The 21084-nt window shown below is 37.4% G+C and overlaps 3 protein-coding genes across 5 annotated transcripts; all 3 read right to left on the bottom strand.

Moving 5' to 3' along the window:
* Positions 1-27: 27 nt before the first annotated feature.
* On the bottom strand, positions 28-5166 carry LOC115772894 (B2 bradykinin receptor-like). Of its 3 annotated transcripts, none has more exons than XM_030719329.1 (2): positions 5045-5166; positions 28-2140 (listed from the first exon to the last, which is right to left on the bottom strand). In XM_030719329.1, the coding sequence occupies exon 2, from the start codon at positions 2110-2112 to the stop codon at positions 1102-1104; it is 1011 nt and encodes a 336-aa protein (XP_030575189.1). In that variant the 5' UTR covers positions 2113-2140; positions 5045-5166; the 3' UTR covers positions 28-1101. The 3 variants fall into 3 exon arrangements, with proteins under 3 accessions (XP_030575189.1, XP_030575190.1, XP_030575191.1); XM_030719330.1 differs by lacking the exon at positions 5045-5166 and adding an exon at positions 3615-3626; XM_030719331.1 differs by lacking the exon at positions 5045-5166 and adding an exon at positions 3273-3393.
* A 2108-nt stretch (positions 5167-7274) lies between these two features.
* LOC115772871 (B2 bradykinin receptor-like) lies at positions 7275-10557 on the bottom strand. The gene is made up of 2 exons (XM_030719292.1): positions 10429-10557; positions 7275-9015 (listed from the first exon to the last, which is right to left on the bottom strand). The coding sequence occupies exon 2, from the start codon at positions 8985-8987 to the stop codon at positions 7977-7979; it is 1011 nt and encodes a 336-aa protein (XP_030575152.1). The 5' UTR covers positions 8988-9015; positions 10429-10557; the 3' UTR covers positions 7275-7976.
* Positions 10558-13180: 2623 nt separating this feature from the next.
* bdkrb1 (bradykinin receptor B1) lies at positions 13181-14723 on the bottom strand. Its single transcript, XM_030719606.1, has 2 exons — positions 14642-14723; positions 13181-14278 (listed from the first exon to the last, which is right to left on the bottom strand). The coding sequence occupies exons 1-2, from the start codon at positions 14651-14653 to the stop codon at positions 13181-13183; spliced, it is 1110 nt and encodes a 369-aa protein (XP_030575466.1). The 5' UTR covers positions 14654-14723.
* Between the last annotated feature and the right edge of the window lie 6361 nt (positions 14724-21084).

The raw sequence follows: 21084 nt of genomic DNA, 5'->3' as shown, positions 1-21084 counted from the left end.
CACCAGAGTTTTAAGAAAAAAATGGGTTTTATTTTGTTGCTTGGTAAGCATTATTAAAACCATTGCAACCGAGAGAGCACAAGAGGGAAAAGTGGTGAGCCCTGCAAATCTGACCTATACATGCCTTTAGCCACACCTCATCAGGTGCAGATAATCAGCAATTAGCACAGGCAGCGCCTGAAACTCCCTCACTGCCACTACAAACAGAGTAGGGATTGCAGAGGGGTGTAACAAGATCATCTCCATTATCTTAGTTTAGATTCTCTAGAAACTTGAAACAAAGCCCAAGACAGTAAAAGGGATTTTTTTCAGTTTGTTTCCAGCTACGTTTTTATTCTAGGACTTAACTAGAGTAGCTTTGTCTGATTCACAGTCCAAAGGAATCCTCATTTATCTTATACTGGCCTTGGTGAAGTCCTCGGTTTCATCCTGTGTATGAAACAAGCTGTTGTAGCTCCTTCTTTCCAAACCAAATTGATTCTGGTTGGCTGCTCCTCACAAAAAAAAAGAAAAAAAAAAAAAAGACTTGAACAGTAGTTGGTTGTGGCTGCTGTGTTCACAGCCAGAGCTGTGTGCCTGAGATGACAAATCACTCTCACTGACATTATGCACAGTCAAGACTCTAAATGCTCCAGTGTTACTTTCAAATATGTTCACTTCAGTATTTGAAAGTTTTGTGAGAATTAACATGAGTATCCACTACTGTACTGGCACATACTGCATATGACTGAAAATAAGAAAAAGCATAATAGGACCTCTCTAGGAAAAGTAGAATAAAAACATGGAACATCAGAGTCAACAGAACTAGCACCCTTCCTTCTCTTAACTAAATGCATAAATTATGTTCCAGCTGGAAAAACACTCAGAGTGCTCAAACATTATTACATCAAGCAGAATCAGACTGACGCCCCTTCAACATCGGACCTAATAATCAGCATATATGTCTGGATATTGGTTTCTGAAGAAACAGTGTTACATAAATAATGTTAAATAAACCCCATGTATTCAGATTACATAAACAATAATATTTTCTCTTATGCCTGGGTAAATAATTATCATTATATAAAATCATCAAAGCTCAAAAGATCACAATCCTGCTGTTCACCTTGAACCATTCTCAGATAATTTAAAACTTGTGACACGTGTGCGTATGGACATGAGGCTGGCTCTGCTTGTTCTCTTATATTCCCACTGCTTGAAGAGTTCCGTTGCTCTTTTCTGGAATGTTTTTCCAATGATGACATAGAGAATGGGGTTAAGGACACTGTTGAAGAAGGCTAAGTATAGAGAGATGTATTTGTAGATGGTCATTATGATGTGACAACTCAGAATGTCAACTTTTTCGAACACGTCAAGTATCCTGCTCAGGTGGAATGGACCCCAGCAGATCAGGAATGCCAGGAGAACTGCCAGGATGAGAGTGTTGGTCTTCTGCTCCGTTCTTTGAGTGTTTAAACTTTCCATTAGTCTGTTTCTCAGTGCTCTAATAATCTTGAGAGTGCAGAAGGAAATAATAGAAACAGGGATGATGAAGCTGAACATTATGTTCATCCCCTCAGACACCAGATATTGATTCTCTGTGTAGTCAAATGTACATATAGTAACATTTGATGGAAGTGTAACTAACTTCCTATCAATTAATGCAGGGAGAGCAAAGACCAAGCCAAGACCCCACACAAACAGACATCCCAGTTTGGCATAAAATGGCCTACGTATCTTCTCATTGGAAAGAGGGTACACCAGTGCCACATAACGATCTATGCTAACCAGAACAAGGAAGTAGATGCTGCAGGATGCATTCATTTTGATTGCGGCAGTTACCACTTTGCACAGGCTCTCAGTGAAGGACCAGTTATTTCCCTTTCGTACATATTCAGCCCAGAAGGGCAAACAGCACACCAGAATAAGGTCAGCTCCAGACAGGTTGCTCAAGTAGATCTCAGCCACAGTGCAGGCCTTCTTGTGGAGGCAGAAAACCATCAGCACAAACACATTAAAGATAATTCCAAACACACTGATGACCAGGATGTAATGTGAACCCAAAGTGAAGATCAAACTCCCTGGTTCAGGTGAACACTGACTTCCATTTGTGTTGTTTTGGTTTCCAGACATCTTTAGAGGGCCAAAGTTGGCAGGGACGCTGCAGAGAAGAGAGGACAGCAACACAAATAAAACATTATTGGAAGCTAACTTTGACAATTTTTTTCATTTCTTTTTCAAAAATTTTTTCAAGAGAGGAAAGAAAATATTCGGTTAGCTTAATCGGCTGAAATTCAGTTGTCACCTTTAGAGTTTTCATGCAGTAACGTTAATAAAGACGAAATGAGTGGTTAAAGCTGTCACCATTATATTTAGGGCCAAGTTTACTAACGGTCTGCACCAGCATAAAACCTTGTTTTGGTGTCAAAAAAGCTACTGTGGGGTGGGGGTATCAAATAGGCACAGTGACGGTTTACAGACTGAAAGCTGCAGGGGAAATTAGAATGATGATGCATTTGGAAAAATGCGCCCATGGGAGTCGAAATTTGTTTGGGTGATCTAATAGTGCCTACATTTATATACAAAACTGCAGTCAGTTCATTTCAGTAATTACCTGCCAAAGCAGCGCAAATTAGCAGCTCAAAAACGAGCACACCCGATGAGGGAGAGTGAAGTCCTAATAAAAATTATACAGTGTAAGCGCAGGTTTCAAACGTGTCTCTCTATAAAGACAATGTGACAGTTAAGATCAATGAGAGGAGGTCGAAGGAGAGTCGATATGATTTTGAGATACAGGTGCCCCCCTCTGATAGAAACTGCTAGGACTGTGTGAGGTCTGACAGTCAGGTGCAGCGCAGGATTTATCCAGAGGTGAGCCACATTATTACAAACTATTCCACCGTATAAACCTGGAATCTGTGTAACATCTGACGTGTATGATGTAAGAACACCAAATGTTATTTACCATCAGAGCATTTCTGTGTCAGTGCGCCCATTGCTCATTTGTGAGGCTTCAGGAACATATTGTAGTTGATATTACATATATTAAGATTTGGGACATTAACGTGACACGCTAACACAGTCACATTAACGGCTATATTTTCACCGACATTTAAGTATGGGATACATGGCTCAGATAGAGAGAAGAAAAGAAAAAACTAAATGTAAAACGCTGAGTGCGCACTGCTCAGAGAAGACATGCAGAAACATTTGAATTTATTTAAGCTCAGTTCAGTTCTGCTCGGTTTCGCTAAAATACTTATATTATTCCTTTAGTGCACAAAGCGACTCACCTCCAAACATGCGGACTGAGGAGTCAGTGAAGAGTTACGGCACAGAGTTAAAGTTTTGGCACTGCGCTCATAGCTTTGACTAATCCACCCGTCACAGTTAGGCACTGTCATAACATTTCCCCCTCTCATTTCAAACAAATGAGCTCTCTAACGATCGGAAATCCAACAACGTAAATAAGACGGTTTTTTTATCAGCGTTACATTTAGCGTTAAGATGCGTGCTGCAAACCTTAGCAACCCCCTTTTATAAAATTAATTTAAATATCCTCCTCCCCAAAATTTTGTGCTGTGAAAGAAAAACTCCTACAAAAACGTATCCAATAAGGTCAGCCACCAAAATACCTGCTGTGTCCACAGTCGCAAAACTGATGCCTCTTCATTAAATCCGGACAGTAGATTTTCAGAGGAGTATGCTGCGGTGCAGGGCATTAGTAAGTGTCGCCCACAGACACAGTTTTATTGCAAGTTAACATCATTAAATATGTATTCGTAGGAGTTTCCTTTTCAGAAACACAATACAAGAAGGAAGAAGGAAATGGAGATTTTTTTTTTTCAAAGTGAACCGATGGATTTGCAACGTTTGAGATTTCTAGTCAAGCTATAGAAATCCAGAGTTTTGTGTAGTTTGTTTTTCTCTCAGATCTATAATGTCTGAAATGTCTGTCAAAATGCAACAATTAATGGGACTCAGAAGTATCTTAGATCAAGTATGATTGAGGTGTGAATGAATAGTGCATGAAACTGTAAAGCGTCTTTGAGTACCTTGGAAAGCGCTATATAAGTGTGATTTATTATTATTATTATTATAGATTAAAGTCTGAATCTTACATTATATAACACTGCCTGTCAAAAAATAGCAAGTATTACCTGGAATACAGACAAAAATGGCGATGGGCGCATTTACGCACTTGACACAGTTAGTGTTTAACTATTATTTTTGGAACACGGAAAAGTAGGTGGTAAGCAGATCTCAGTAACCTTGAAGGAACATCAGGTGTTAATTTAAATAAAGGACACGTGAAATTTGGCAGTGACTTTTGACTTTTAAGATCACACTTAATTTTTTCCTTTTAGAAAACATTTCTAGGTGGACCTAGATCAGGTGTTCCCTGACCTGTTCTCAAGGTTTTTGAGTTTTCTGAAGTTCAGCTGTTGTTCAGTTGTGTTATGATTTCCTGGTTCTTAGTTTTATTGTTTAGGTTGGATTTCTATTCATCTAATGATATTCTTTGCCTGCAGTTCTTTATTTTCATTTTACTAACTCTTTGTATTTATAATTCCCTCAGTATTCCCTCTGTGTTGAGTTTGTTCCCATCTGTTTCAGTTGTAGTTACATACTTCCTGTTTTATTTTGGTAGTTATTGGTATTGGTGTATTGCATTCACGTTTACTTCCTCACATGCTCACTGTCTCGAGTTCATTGCTCTTCATTGTGTGTGCGTGTTTGGATTCCCAAAAATGTTCTTACTGCTTGAGAAAGCTGATCAAAACACAAACATGTTGAGACAATTCCAGCCTAGATGCTGACATGTTACGCCCCAAAAATATCAGGTCTCAAAACCTGCATAGCTGGTGTGTTAGCTGAAGCGTCTTTTTTTATAGTGCTTCTACACAATGTTATTCACAAGTAATGGTAAATGGCATGAACACTGTTCATGTCATTTCAACAATGTCAACAATGTTGAATTGTTAATGAACCTAGCAAATACTCCAGCAAAAATTAAAAAGGTAGAAACCCAGAAAGTAAAAAAAACAACACAAAGTAAGCTTACCTTGCAAGTAAATGACTCTGTTATCCAGATGGGAGGAAAAAGGTCACAACAGGCATCTACTAAACAGGGGTCCCTCTCTGACTTGCTTACTTAAACGAGAACGTGAGATGATTTTAAACTGATGTCAGACAAAGACTATGAATATGTGGGATGACTCACTGTATTGCCACCTCCTCTGTTTATCAGTTAATCCCTCCTCTTTTTTCTCCCTTTTCAAGTAGGATTGTGTGTCTCTTTGCACTATTTACTGTATTTATCACTGTACTTATTCAGGTATTGTTTTGTAGACTTTTATAGATTTGACCTTACTGTGAACATAACATCTGAAAATGGTCATAATTGAACTGCTTGATTGCCCTCAAAAATCAAAAAGGATCCTGTGCTTTCTTTGTGTACATTTTATTTCAGAGAATATTGGAATTAAACAGAGAATCCGTTCCTTGTTCCTTCCCTGTGTCTGATCATTAATGCTAAACAATGCTATTGTTATTGTAGTACATGATTATATTTTCTGTGTGGTCTATGTTCTATGAGAGTCAAATGCTTCAGTTTAAGATTTACTTTATTGGGCCAATGTGAAACAGGCCACATTCAGTGGCCAACAAGGTACAATTTGCATTGACAGGACTGAAAGGAACTGAAAGGAATATTTATACCAGTGCCAGTGTGGATCAATGGATTCAATTTAGATCACTTGGAATCTGTCAGTTCATGACATGAAACAAATCTGATATAAGTAGACCGCTAATGACAGAAATGATGTAGAGACCTGGGTGTTTACATTTTAACAACTGCCTGTTGACAGTTCAAAACCTACCATGGAGTGGACAAGTAGGCCGGGAGTTCTTTAATTCTTTGTAATCTAATCACAGTTTACCAAATAAAGTCTTTTTGGATGAGCTGAGAACCACAGTGACCCATCCATTCTCTTAACTGTTTATCCAATTCAGGATCATATGCTGGCTGGAGCCTATCCCAGCTGTCACAGTGCGAGTCCACCCTGGACAGAGGCAACACATACAGACAAACATTGCTGCTCACATTCACCACAACTGCCAATTAAAAAAAAAAATGAATCCAATCTGTAAAATATCTATTACATATAGTGTAACACTGTAAGAAAGTTAAATTAACTTAAATTAGGATGTGCATTTTATTTAAAGTATTATTGTTGCTGATTGAAATAATAAGTCTTTTTCTGGCATGCACTCCCTTCAAAAGCTACACAAAGTTGAGTTTTCCCTGTTTAAATTATATTGGTTCAACTTATTTTGTCCACACCCCCACTCTGTGTCCCACCAGAGGGGTCCCACTTAACCTGGAAATGCAGAAGATTTAACATTGTAAGACTCATGATGGACAACCTTAAGCAAAGCATTAAAAGTAATGCTTAGTGTATGTGTGATTGCGATTTTGTATTTACATTGACCTCAGTGTTACATTAATTTCATAATATAAAAGTTTCACAATGAATACACAGATGCAGTCAGCAAAAGTGAAGTTTGTGTACAAAGAGACATAAATTCACTGTTATTCATATACTGTGATGTGCATGCAAATATTTACACAGTGTGCAGGAAGTCCTTCTGTGTTGGCAGGTTAAAATCGTCATTTTCATATCACAAAAATGGGAAAGAATATTTTACAATGTAATACACAAAATTAAGAAATATTAAGTGGTTTTAAAATATGACAGTTTTTTTTTCAATCATCACTAAAATATTCCAAGTCTCTAACAATAAAACCACATCATATATAAATCCAGTGTGGAACATCTAACTATTAACATGTTGTGTTAATAGTGTAAACACTTGACCTGCTTCCATCTATTTTGTACATATTTCTTCCATTATCTTATCTTGTGTCCATTACTTCTGCAATATGAAATAAATGTGGTAATGCTATTCAATTATGCACAGCAGTGTTATTACTGCATTAAATCTGAAATCCTGTCTAATAAACAACAATTAGAGCATGAGCAATAGAATGGCAGGTTCAGAAATTTGAGTCTTATATCCTGTCATGTTACAAATGTCAACAGGATGTCAAACAAAAGACATACTGGACCACTGACTTTAAAGACAGCCACACCCTTATTTTTTTATTGAACGTTCGATGAAAAACATGTTAAACACAAAAGGATGCTCAAATGTGGCCTATAATATTTACATGTGTCTGCATGTGTTGATTGAAAAAACTTGCTCAAACAAGTATGAGTACATATCTTCCTTTTATTTTATAGTTATTTTATATCAGATTCTCAAGAAACTTGAAACAAAGCCCAAGATGGTAAAAGGCATGTTTTTGGTTTCTGTCCAGCTTCATTTTTATTCTTGGACTTTAACTGAAGCAGTTTTGTCACAGTCCAAAGGAATTCTTATTTATCTTACGCTGGCCTTGGTAAAGTCCCCGGTTACATCCTGTGTATGAACAACATCAAGGAAATCACTCTCACTGACATTATGTACACTCAAAACTCTAAATGCTCCAGTGTTACTTTCAAATATGTTCACTTCAGTATTTGAAACTTTGGTGAGATTTAATATGAGTATCCACTACTATACTGGTACATACTGTATATGACTGAAAATAAGAAAAAGCATAATAGGGCCTCTGTAGGAAAAGTAGAATAAAAACATGCCACTTCTGAGTCACCAAGTACCCTTACTTCTCTTAACTAAATCCATAAATTATGTTCCAGCTGGAGAAACACTTAGTGTGCTCAAACAGTACTACATCAAGTAGTCACATCTGTGAAATAAATACATATTATGTCTGCATATCACTTACTGGAGCAAGTGTGTTACATAAATAATGTTAAAAAACCCTATATATTCAGATTACATAACAAGAAAAAATTATTATGTTTGGGTGAATAACTGCTCAATTTGTTACAGAAACTCATCAAAACACACATCAAAACTCAAAAAAATCACAGATCAGCTCGAGGCTTTCCCAGCTTCACAGTTGTCAGACGTGTGCGTGTTGACATGAGGCTGAATGTTTCTGTTGTCTTATTGTTCCATTGCTTGACAAGTTCCTTTGCTCTTCTTCTGAAGTTTTCCCCAGCAATGACATAGAGAATGGGGTTAAGGACACTGTTGAAGAAGGCTAAGTATGTGGAGACCTGTTGGAAGATGATCAGTATGATCTGACAACTCAGAATGCCAACGTTTTCGAGCACATCCATTATCTTGCTCACGTGGAATGGCACCCAGCAGATCAGGAATGCGAGGAGAACTAGCAAGATGAGAGTGTTGGCCTTCTGCTCCATTCTCTGACTGTTTAAACCTCCCATTACCCGGTTTCTCAGTGCTTGAATAATGCTAACAGTGCAGAAGGAAACAATTGAAACAGGGATGATGAAGCTGAACATAATGGTCATCACCTCAGACACCAGGTACTGATTGCCTGTGTAGTCAACATCACATAACAGAGTACCATTTGACCAAGGCTCAAATCTTAACTTTCTGTAGATGAATGCAGGGAGAGCGAAGACCAAGCCAAGACCCCACACAACCAGGCATCCCAGTTTGGCGTAAAATGGCCTACGTATTCTTTCATGGGAAAGCGGGTGCACCAGTGCTACGTAGCGGTCTATGCTAACCAGAACAAGGAAGTAGATGCTGCAGAATGCATTCATGCTGATAACAGCTGGTACAAGCTTGCACAGGCTTTCACTGAAAAGCCAGTTATAGTTATTTCGTACATATTCAGCCCAGAAGGGCAAACAACACACCAGAACAAGGTCAGCACCAGCCAGGTTGCTCAAATAGATCTCAGCCACAGTGCAGGCCTTCTTGTGGAGGCAGAAAACCATCAGCACAAACACATTAAAGACAATTCCAAGCACACTGATGACCAGGATGTAGGCTGGAACCAGAATTAAAATCAAACTATTGCTTTCAACAGAACAATTTGTGTTGTTTTGGTTTCCAGACATCTTTACAGGGTCGAAGTTGGCAGGAATTCTGCAGAGAAATAGAGGACAGCAACACAGATAGAATATTATTCTTAAAGCAGTTTAAAGCTATTTTTTTCCCAACACATTGTTATAATGACAGCCTTCAATATAAAGATATACCTAATTCTGAGTAACACTGATGAATAATGCAACATACTCTAGCTGTACTTTCAGTTAGTTCCCAAATAGTTTGACTGAACACAAAAACTTTGGCAAAATTGTGGCTGAAGCCAAGGTACAGCCTGCACAGGTCACTGGTTTATTGCATGGCTAACAGAGAGCCGGATAACCTTTCACACTCATATTTACACCTACAGCCTATTTAAAATCACAAATTAACCTAACATGTATGTCCAAACAATACAAAAATAATTGTTTTAAATTTAAAAAAAAGTTCTTGCATGTTACTAGTATTCCGATGAGTTAGTTTGTTAAATTTAAAGTATCACAACATGACACTACACATCCAAAAAGACATATCTGCTTCTGCAAATGAAATCCTGTCATTTTTTACTTGCTCAGACAATGTAAACAGTGGAAAAATCCAGAGACAATCCTTAAAATCTTATCTTTGGAAATATTATGGTGTGTTAAGATATGTATGATAAAGGATATCTGAGTAACAGGAGATGGCACTGGATTGACCATCATTGATTAAAGACAACATTAACTGGAATACCCCGCTGGTGCAGGTGGCTGTTGAGATATGTTGCATGTAAAAACATTTTTTTTCTTAAAAGAAAATTAACCAACTATAATATGAATTACCAGCTATTATACCAATTGATAATAGTGATCCACTGCTGTTAAGTACTTATTTGTGTTTCTTTTTCTTTGCACATAAACAACCCAAAAGTATTCAAACTTGGAACCTACTGTAGTTATGTAATGGCAAAACATGTTTCTGTGCAGAGCCCTTTCCATTATGCATTACTAAAAGCCAGCTGCATAATGCAAAAGATCGCTGTTTATCAGTACCAACCCAACAGCGTTACACCTGCATGTTGCCTTCACTGTAAGTTAATTTGTCTAATACTTTTCTTGTACACTGTGTTTTAAGGATTTGAGCCTACTGGATCATTGATATTTATGGCAACCGCATTTTCTGCATATCCTCACCATCAGTTGCAGCCACTTTCATCCAAAAATAACTTTAATCTAAATGCAGGAAGTTTTTTTTTTTTTTAACTCTTCATCATATGCGTGTTTGGTATTTATTTTAGCATAAATCTTCTTACTGCATGGAGTTAAAGATCGCTGTCTAACACTAAACATGAAGACAAATCCAGTACGTCATCTGCAGTTTAGGTTATGAAACATTACACTAACAGACATCATGTTTCAAAACCTGCGCTGCTGATAACTTAACTGAAGACTTTTTGTTCTTCATAATGCGCCAGCATATTTAGCTCATGCTTACCTTTTATGGAAATGAGTCTGTCCTCCTAGATGGAAAAAGAAAACATCAAAACAGCCAGCTACACTCTCCCGGTACCACCTTTTACTGTCTTCTGTCTCTCTCTGACTTGTTTGCTTAAAGGAGAATGCAAACTAATATTAAAGTGGTGTCAGATGTCTTTGAAGATATCAGATGACTCGTTCAGTTACTACCCCCTCCTCTTTTCACTCAGTCCATCCTCCACTTTTCCTCATTAAGTAGCTTTGCACTGTTAATTTCTTATGGTATTTTCTCAGAGATCACTATGTAAATTTACTTGAATTTGTATGGACATTTCTAAATACAGTTGTAAACATCATACCATCATGTCACGTGCTATTTACAGTTCACTAAATATTGTTTTGTGGGGCCACCCTGTGTGTTTTCTCTCTCTCTCTCTCTCTCTCTCTCTATGAACTGAATAAGAGCACAGAGACTCTGATCATGCTGCACAAATACAGGTCCTGACAATGAACAGAAGAGGGCGGTTTGACAGATGGGGCAGTTACAGCTGACAGTAACATCAGAAAGAAAGAGCATGTGATGATGTAAAGTACCAGGTATTGTTTTCTTTCTTTTTTAAAATGAGGAGTTCAGGCATGTTTTGATTGCACTTCATCATTGTTTTAGTGGTTTCTAGCAAAGCAACATTTTTTAGTGATAGACACTTCACAAACACAGGAGCAAACAGTCGATAAATACAGGTTGAGTCCTGTTATCTTAAAAATCAGTTATTACAGGTTATCCTGGAAAAACATGTACTGAGCAGATACCAGCTCATAGGTGTTGCTGTGTTAATTCTGGCTAATATAAAATCTCAGAAATGTCAAGACTTTTTAAGAGTGTGGGATTCACATTTTTGTATTAGTAAGCACTGACTGATGCCCTTTTTGTTTCACTGTATGCTTGAAGAATATTTTAGAAGACAGAAAAGAAAACAGGGATTTATTCACAGTGTTAGTTATTTCTAATTTTGTTCCGACAGTCTCTTGTCTTTCATGCTTTGCACTTCCCTTGTCTCATCCTATGTAATTAGTGTCAGCTGTACTCCCACTTGTTTTCTTCCCTCATTACTTGGTGCATATTTAATGTGTTCATCTTCGCGTGTCCCTTGTGGTGTTCTCCCTCTCTGCTGTGTGTTTCCCTGTTGATTCAGGTTGTATATTCCTGGCTCCTGCTCTGCATTAATTTTGTTTTATTTTGTGAGTTCCAGTAGTAAAGCTGAGTTTAAGTTCATTCCCTGTCTTCCGAGTCCTGCATCTGGGTCCTAATCCTGCCCGCCACACAGCTGTTTCATGACAGAAAAAGATGTGTGCATATTTTGATATTATGAAAATTTGATGTTCATAACATAATTATGTGACTGAAGTAAACATGATTATGCTGATAAGAGCTTATTTAATATCAGTTCTAGATGACGGAGCGTGAAAATGGCTATGCACCCAAAATACATGCATACATTGCATCCATGAATTGCCTTTCATAATCCATTGTTAGGTATTAGGTTTCTGGCTTGGTTATGTTCAATTCTGTGAGATTACATACTGCACATTACATTACATAACAAATTATTTACAATACCATACATTATTTTCAAATAGTACAGTTTTAAAAGACAAAAATGAGGTGACCTGAGTATTAACTGCACTGAAAAAAAGCCATGGGGCAGTTTTGCACGGTGGTGGATGTTAATTTGGGATGGTCTAATATTAGGTGGAGGAAAGACAGCTACAGCAACATGTACTCCCACCCACAGCATTTCCTCTCAGTACAAAGGTTTAATGAGCTGACAGAATTAACATCCAGAAGCAAATAGCATTATGCACATGTGAAATGGAAACAGTGAGGTAGGTTGTTTGGAGTCTGCTAAAATTCAGTTCTTACGGCGACACATTTATACAAATTATATCAGCATTATCGTCATATTGTTCAAGAACATGAATGGAGAACAAAGCTTAGATCTTTCCTCCACTCAGTACACTTGAGTTTTTTCCAAGAATATTCCAGGAAGGCGTAGCAGGAAATGGAAACTGGATGACTGTAGCAATGCATTGTCTAAATAAAGATGTGCAATCATTACACAGATTGTTATTTGATTTAGATAAAGTGGACATGGAAATGATCAAATGTTGATAACAGAAAAACCTCGGCTAAAATGTCAAAAATACACAGGTAGAATTATGTATTTAAAATTGTACAAACATGAGTGCCACAGCAGCCTGTAATCTGAGACCGAACAAAGAAAAAAAGACAGCCCATGTCAAACATAAATCTGTCACTACAAAGCAATAAAACAGGTCAAAGAAATAAATGTTTTGTGTCCACAACACAAGACGAAAGTGTCATTAGACACATTAATACATTTAATTCCATTTTCCAGCTTCTGTCCATTAAATATCCTCTGATAGTTCTGATTAACCATATGACAGCATTATATCATGTTAAGTCTAATGAAATAATAGTTTTGGAGTCATGTTCTTCTTATTGTGTCCACAACACAAGACGAAAGTGTCATTAGACACATTAATACATTTAATTCCATTTTCCAGCTTCTGTCCGTTATTTATATTTGCGCACATTATTTCCTGAAAGCACAAAGTTAAATATCCTCTGATACTTCTGATTAACCATATGACAGCATTATATCATGCTAAGTCTAATGAAATAATAGTTTTGGAGTCATGTTCTTCTTATTGTGTCATTTTACACATAAACAGCAAAAGAAATGCATGAGTCATTCTTTGCCATTAAAAATGACCACAGCTTTAATTTGCTCTATTTTGTTGATGTAAGTGGACACAGCAGAGCGTTGATATGTGGTCATGTCTGATCCTCTACGTAGATATCTAGTCCTTCTGTAGATGGCGCTAACCTTCTTTCTAAAGGACTGCCCTGTGAAGACATACAACAAGGGGTTTAAGGCACTGTTGAGAAAGGCAAGATATACTGAGAGCTGTCTTCCTATATCCAGAGTGCCAGACCACAACTTCTCATCCAGCACTTTGACATCACAAAGTATATCAAGAAAGGTGAATAACTGGAAAGGACTCCAACATAGCAAAAATACCAGTGTAACAGCATACACCAGCACCATAGCCTTTTTATCACTGGTATGATGAAAGCCAACACTTTCCCTCCTCTGAGATAAAACCTTGATTATATTTCCACTGCTAAAAACAATGACCAGAACAGGAAGAGCAAAGCCCACCACATTCATCACAATCTGACGGGCCAGGTTCCAAGAGCTGTCATGGGTGTAATCCAGAATACAGGCTGTAGTCTCATACTCCTTAAAGAACTTGACCTTTCTGTGAGCCATTGTTGGCGTGCTCAGTAAGAGCCCTAATATCCACAGGATGACGCAGATCACCTTGGCGTAGAGCGTCCGTCTCAGCCACCTGGCCTTCATGGGCTTCACAAATGCTAAGTAGCGATCAACGCTTATCATAACCAGAGTGAAGATGCTGGTGTAAAAATTAATGATGATCATGGCGCTGATGATTTTGCATAAGGCATCTCCGTATGGCCAATTAAACTCGTCGAGAATGGACATTGCCCAGAAAGGAAGGCTACACAGAAGAATAAAGTCAGCCAGTGCCATGTTGCTCAGATAGATCTCCGCTACAGTCAGTCGATCTTTGTGGGCAACAAACACCCCCAGTACAAAGCCGTTAAAGAGAAGACCTGTGAGGGATAAGGTGAAGATGTATGGGGGGATGATGGTGTGGATAAAGTTCCATTCTGCAGTGAGTGGAGACTCTGATGGCAGAGACAAGCTGCTATTTTCAATCCATGCCGTTGCCACAGTTGTGAGCTCCATTGACTCCACTGACTAGGAAATAAAATAATTATTCATAACACTTCAGTACAATGTTAGTTTGTTAGATTAAAGCTGAACATTTTAAATTAAGTAGGAATTCAAATTTTTAACTAAACGTCTGTAACTGAACACAAAGCAGGTAATATAAATAATGGACAGGTTGCTAATTTTATGACTTTCTTTTATCCACTTAGGAAAGCTCAGGTCCGGGGAGGAAGCAGACACCTCCACATTAACAAGATGATTATTTTCCCGTTAAAAGAAAACACTCTGTAGCCTAAAAATATCAGTTACACCTTCTTTGTTGTCTATCGTCTCCTTTCTTGCAATTTAATAACTGGATGAGTATTTTGAAAAGACAAGAGAACTTCTTACCATATGCTTCATGATAATGTTCCTCCTGTGGTCTAAGTGGAAATGAAAGAAAACGTGTCTGAAACGGGGCTTAACTGTGCACAGCGAGCTCCTGGTCAGAGTACACAGTGAGGCTTCTATGGGCGTTTTGTATATAGAGGTGCATTCTTCCACACCAACAGTCAAGGAGTTGAATTTATCAAGTTGTTTATGAAGGAGTCAAAATTTGGACAGCGTACATTGATAAGAGCAGCTGAAAATGCAGTGGAGTACGTGTTGGAGACAAAGTGCAGACTGTGAGCATTCCAGTACAGAGGCTGTTAGGAAAATATTACTACTATTTTCATTATCATCACAGATTTTGAAAAACTAATGACAAGTTCTAAAGTGTTATGTTACTGAAACTGTCACGATACACAGTACCTTTATGCACCTATAAGATTTTTTCTCAAAGGAAAAATGTATTGTCTGTGAAAAAATGTACTCAATGTGTAAGTACATTTCATGTACAATAGTGTTCAAAAGTCTTGAGCAACTTCTAATGGGAACGTGTTTTATTTGGTGTGACCACCTTTATTCTTTAACACATCCTGAACTTTCTTGTAATTTCTTTAAGTAGTGTTCGGGAAAAGTTCTCCAGGCTTCTTGAAGAAGATTTAAAGCTCTTCTTTGGATGTTGGCTGCCTTTTGTTTAATCTCTGTCAAAATGATCCCACAGTGCATCAATAATGTTGCTGGGGAGGCAAGTCCATGACCCGAATTTGTATTTTTCTATCCAGGTGTGCATTTACTGCATTGACAGTGTATTAGGGATCATTCTCATGCTGAAAGATGAAGCAGCAGCCAAACAGATTCTCCAGATGTTATCGAATGGTGATCAAAATCAATGTATCAGAAGTTATTGGGGGCTTACTAGGACTACACTTTAAAAAAAAGTCGGAACTGTTTCTAATGTTCATCAAACCAAGTTTTTACTGATAAATACGGAGGTGTCAAAACTTGCATTAAAGGTACAGGGGGAGGACAAATGCCGTCTTTATGGTGGAAAGAATTAAAAAAAATTTTGTCTGGCTCATTGGAAGCAAAATATGAGGAAATGAGGGGCAGCTCTAGACTTTTGCACAGTACTGTATGAATCAGCCATCTGATTTAGCAAATTAGAGCATTTATCCATGTCTATGACCTCTTTCTGTCTGCTATGCTGTTGTGATGTCATTAACAAAGCCTTTAATTTTTCATCTATAAACATTTCACAGTTTATACAATTAATGTCTTTCAAATGTTTAACTAAAAAAAAAAAACTCTAGCATGATTTATATAATTTATCATTATTCCAATTTATCTTCAGCTTGTATTTCATCCAGTTCTGATAATGCGTTTTATTCAAACTCACGATATTGGCAACAATGGCAAATGTTAAGCCAAATTACAATCACACTGGAGATAATATAAATTTTTTTATTTGTAGGAAAGGAATGTAAACGATGATCGAAAAATTAGTATGACTGAGGCTGTATCTTCCTTTTATGGTCAAAATGACAACAGCATACTGGAATCACCATCATACTCACTGAGGCCTTTTTTTTTTTTTTTTTTAAAAACAAACTAGTTCATTACCAAAACATCCTAAATATTCATTTCCTAACAAAGCAAAAATACTCCAACTCTTAATAGCCTCAGATATGTTGTGGCTGATATGTCACAGAATGTATGACAACTCATGCTTCAATGCTCAAAGTTCAAACTAAAATAATATTAAGATTATTTCTTTAACCTTCGGGGAGGATAAAGTTCATTTTGTTCAAATGCTGTGTTGTAGTACATGTTTAAAACTATACTATATTCTTAGTAAAGCCCAAGCACGATGAAGTCAGTTTTATATATTTATCTTACATCTGTGACTTTGAGTACGTGTGAGTGCCAACTTCAACACATGGGCTCATTCAAGAAACCAAACCCTGGTGTTTTTATAGACAAAATGGATAAACGCCAGCCTCCTTCAAGAATTAGGCTTTTTTTTTTTTTTTTTTTAGGTAGCCAGCCTGTCTCTCTTTAGACAATATGGAGTAATGGGAAGCATTTGTCAAGAGCAGCCCTCAAGTTCAGCATTTTTGAAATCCTTTCTATTTGCTTTCCCACTATTTAGAAACACTGGGAAAGAATTAGTCTACCTCTGCAGAAACAATTACAAAAACTCCTCACCGCCTCTGAGATCCTCCATTAAACATGTTTTTACTTGTTTGTTCAGTTCAAAAAGTCAAAACATATGTAAAGGTAAAATATTGTGGTTTTGGTGGAGGAGTTGTCAGAAGGTGGGTGTACACATTGTAAACAATATACACGCAAGTGCAGCTATGCCCTTACCATCTTACAGACTTTCCTGTATTCCCCTCTTTCTCTTTAGAGTAACCTTTGGTCACTTTTAGTTTCTGAGAGTGATGGCTCAACCATGTGGAGGACCAAAACTGACATAATTAAAAAATAAAAGCAGAAAAATATATATATTGTATATATTTTGTTTTCCTTTTCCTTATACATGCGTTTTCATCAAGAAATGTATAAATTTTCTTTTCGTTTTCCTTACACAAGCATGTTTGTCAAGAAATGTAAATATATATGTCATGGTCCTGGGCCGGTGGCCCAGCGTTAAAAATAGTGTTTTTCCTTTTCCTTATACAGTACATGCATTTTCATCAAGAAATATATATATATTGTTTTGCCTTTTCCTTATACAAGCCTTTGTTCTTTTTACATTTCCTCGTCTCCTCTTTTACTTTACCGTATGCATTTCTGCCTTATTATGCAAATGAGGAGGGCTGCCCTCTTGCTCCAGCTCCTCTACTATTGGGCAATAAACAGCAGGATCCATGTGCAGGTGGATTGTGCATGCCCGCACCTTTGGCCATGGAGTTTACATAGTCTAATACGGTTTTAGGATATACTGTGACATGCAGACAAGTTTTCACTAACAACATGTTCACAACTGGACAAAGGCTACAAACTCTTCATTGAACGTTATGGAGGTACGTGTTTTTGTCTTTTCTAGCTTTTCTAATTACTAGACTAGGATAGCATTAGTCAATTTGTTTGCTGGTTAACATTATGTGATCTTTCTGTTTTGTAAATAGAATGTCTTTAGGCTCTAATCTTGATTAGGTCCTTATTGTATAGACTAGGGTTGCCACCCGTCACAAAAAATACAGTCGTTTGTTATTTGGAAGTTAAATGTGGTTTCCCGGTGCTGTCTGTGTGTCCTGCAGTTTCGGTTGCCGACAGACACCACAATCTGCGCCTTTTTTACTGTCCACCCGCTGCACCATGTGCTAAGAAATTAAACTCTTGCAAAGATACAGATGTGTATCCTTGAAGACGCTCATCCCAGGCTGAAGAGCTTCAGTGAGGATGAAAGGCGCACGGTGAGCCGAATGATGTCAGGAGATAAACACCGCAGACAAATAAGAACCTAGAAGACCCAGGCATCAGTCACATTTCTTCATCCCCCATTCATCTAAATGGCTATTTGAATAAATTAACAGTAAATCAATAAATTTTGCCAAAACAACTATATATATATATATATATATATATATATATATATATATATATATATATAAATGCATTTCTAACATAAACATTTCTAACATAAACATAAGGGTGGCTGTAGCTCAGGTCACCTACTGATCGGAAAGTCAGCAGTTCGATTCTTGGCTACTCCAGGCTACATGCCAATGTATTCTTGGGCAAGATACTTAACCCCAAGTTTCTCTCCGACGCAACCGTTGTAGTGTGAATGTTAGCTAATTAAAGCACTTAGCTTAGTTAATCATTGGAAGTGCTTGTATAAATGGGTAAATGTGTTGTATAAGCGCTTTGAGTGCTCAGACTGAGTAGAAAAGCTCTATATAAGAACTAGTCCATTTACCATAGAAGTGAATAGAACGTATTGCTTTGCTTTTCATATATGCCCTCTCTATTATCTTTATAACAAAATTTTACTATTAAAATTTGCAGCAACTTAAACTATTAAAGGAGTTATTTTTGTATTACAAACATGTACAGGGAGGTGATTAGTGTGACTGTCATAGTTTTCAAGGTCACGTGACATAATGAAATCTATGTTAAAATTGTCATATCTCACTTTGCAGGTCCTCTTCCAGATCCTCACATCATGGCCAGCAGGGAGAAACTGAAAGACACACAGCCACAACCAGAGATATGCAAGTTGCTGCATTGACTTAAGGAGGATGAGGACCTTATCCTCTCAATGAGACAGAGACTTGATCATTTCTATCATTGATCATTTCTATTCTTTCTTAAGTTGAATATAAATAAATATATATTTTTTTTACCATCACTGCTCCATGTACAATGTTTAATATAATTATTAAATGTTTGCAAGAAACTGCCAAAAACCTTGTTTCTTTGTTACACAAGGGAAGCTTTAATTTGAGCATTTTTTCTCCTTCACGTGCTCCATTGCCAGATGTGTAGAGTGTACAAAAATATGCAATTTAAATGTAAAAGATGTACATATGCATATGACTCAAGACAAGCTATTTACAAAACATTTTACAGAATTCATCACAGCATCAATTCATTCATTAATAGCTATTAAAAAAAAGAGGTTAGATGTACAGCTGCTTGCAGTAATGAATGTTCATCCAAGAGGTGTGAGTTGAAGGGGCAGGGAGGCTCTGAACTGGTTTGTCTCCTTTTAGACACTGTCACACACTGTCCTCCTCCACAAAAGATTTAAAAACTTGGCCCCTCATCTCTCCTGATTGCTCTCCCTCAACAGACACGTATTTCTGCATCCACTGCAAAATCATGGAAACTCAAATGCAGAGTTTCTTGTTTATTATTGGAACAGCGTGGCACACTGCAGCAACATCTTGATGACTGTGCCATGCTTGTTAGGTGGGCTGCTGCTGAGAAAGATGGACACAAGAAGAAAGCAAAAAGAAAATTATGAATCACATCAGAACGTGGAAATGGTTTGGCATATAGCTTTTAAGTCAGTATTTAAAACACTATTCTAAACAACAGTGTTGGAAGATGTTAGTGATTTGACATTAATATAAAAAGTAAACCTTTTAATGTTATAGCACTGACAGGCAGCAGTATATATTTTAGCTACCTGTGGCTAAAGTTGCTGCTAGTTAGCTTACTTTCCAATCGGAGACTGTTTCTTTTATACACAGATACAGAACGGTAAAATGACAATGATGGATAACGTTACCACGGCTAACTAACACGTAAATGTTATTGTTAACCTTACCTTTGGCTATATCATAAAGATGATGAGCATCCATGAATTTTCCAGGCAGGTCGCTGACAATTCCAGGTCTTGTCTCAGACAATTGCAGAAGAATTAAGTCACCTTGCTAGCTTAGCTGAAACTGTCAGTGATGACTATTTATTGTTTTGTGTAGATATTTTGAATGAGAAGCTACTCCATTTAGCTGCAGACCAGAGATGTATAAAGTACTGGAGTAGAGGAGTGGAGTAGAAGTACAAGTACTATATAAAAAAACTGACTTGAGTAAAAGTTGAAGTGTTCTTTCAACACCATACTCAAGTGGAAGTACAGAAGTACTCAATTTTTTTGGTACTTAAGTATTGCAAGTAGAAGTATTTCAAAAATTGCTACTCAAGTACCGAAAGAACAAGTACAAGTAAAAGTACAAGTACTGTGTATATTAAAGAAAGGCAGTCAAAAGTTTGATTATCATTGTTTATATTATTTCAAACATTTGAAAGGCACAATGTATTTGGCTGAAGCTGGAGTACAATGATAAAAGGCCATACAAGTGTTTACAAAAAAACAAACACAAATAAAACATCTCAAAAGGCCAGAGGGGCAGTCCACAGAGCAGCTAAAAGACAAACCTGGACAAGGTGTTCCTGGGACGTCATCCATCTCGATATCGGACAGTAAGCTGACGCGTTCTGTCCTCAATACTTGCAAGCAACAGCGCAAAAGGCGGAGACGAAGCCTGCGTTTTTTTTATAGGCTTGATCGCTCAAATCGCCCAATGATGAGCCAGCTTCATAAACCGTGACAGCGCCATCTACCGCTCTGGCATTGATACTATGACTTGGGGATGATTAATAACGTTTTCATAATAGTAACGAGTAACGATTCAGCACGTGAAAAATGTATCGGAGTAAAAGTATTAAATTAATCAAAAATATATAGTGGAGTAAAAGTGAAAGTAGGGGAAAAAATATGTACTCCAATAAAGTACAGATACTGCATTTTAGTACTTAAGTACAGTACTTAAGTAGTTCTACTTCGTTACTATACATCTCTGCTGCAGACACAGATAATGAAGCTGATCCATAAGTTCTAAAGATTTTGGAGGAGGTGGCATGTTGCTTGCACAAGTCTGTGTACCACACAAGAACTGTTGGGAGACCTGGATATTTTCTGCCCGCTGATGCCTTGGAATCATTTTTGCTTG

Source organism: Archocentrus centrarchus, chromosome 22 (genome assembly GCF_007364275.1).
Source record: "Archocentrus centrarchus isolate MPI-CPG fArcCen1 chromosome 22, fArcCen1, whole genome shotgun sequence".
Classification (NCBI taxonomy): Eukaryota; Metazoa; Chordata; class Actinopteri; order Cichliformes; family Cichlidae; genus Archocentrus; species Archocentrus centrarchus.
This window is presented reverse-complemented; position numbering and strand designations above follow the sequence as displayed.

Bases quoted from the DNA above. Each gene is read 5' to 3' on its own strand.
- LOC115772871 (XM_030719292.1), bottom strand. From the start codon at position 8,987: ATGTCTGGAAACCAAAACAACACAAATTGTTCTGTTGAAAGCAATAGT.
- LOC115772894 (XM_030719329.1), bottom strand. From the start codon at position 2,112: ATGTCTGGAAACCAAAACAACACAAATGGAAGTCAGTGTTCACCTGAA.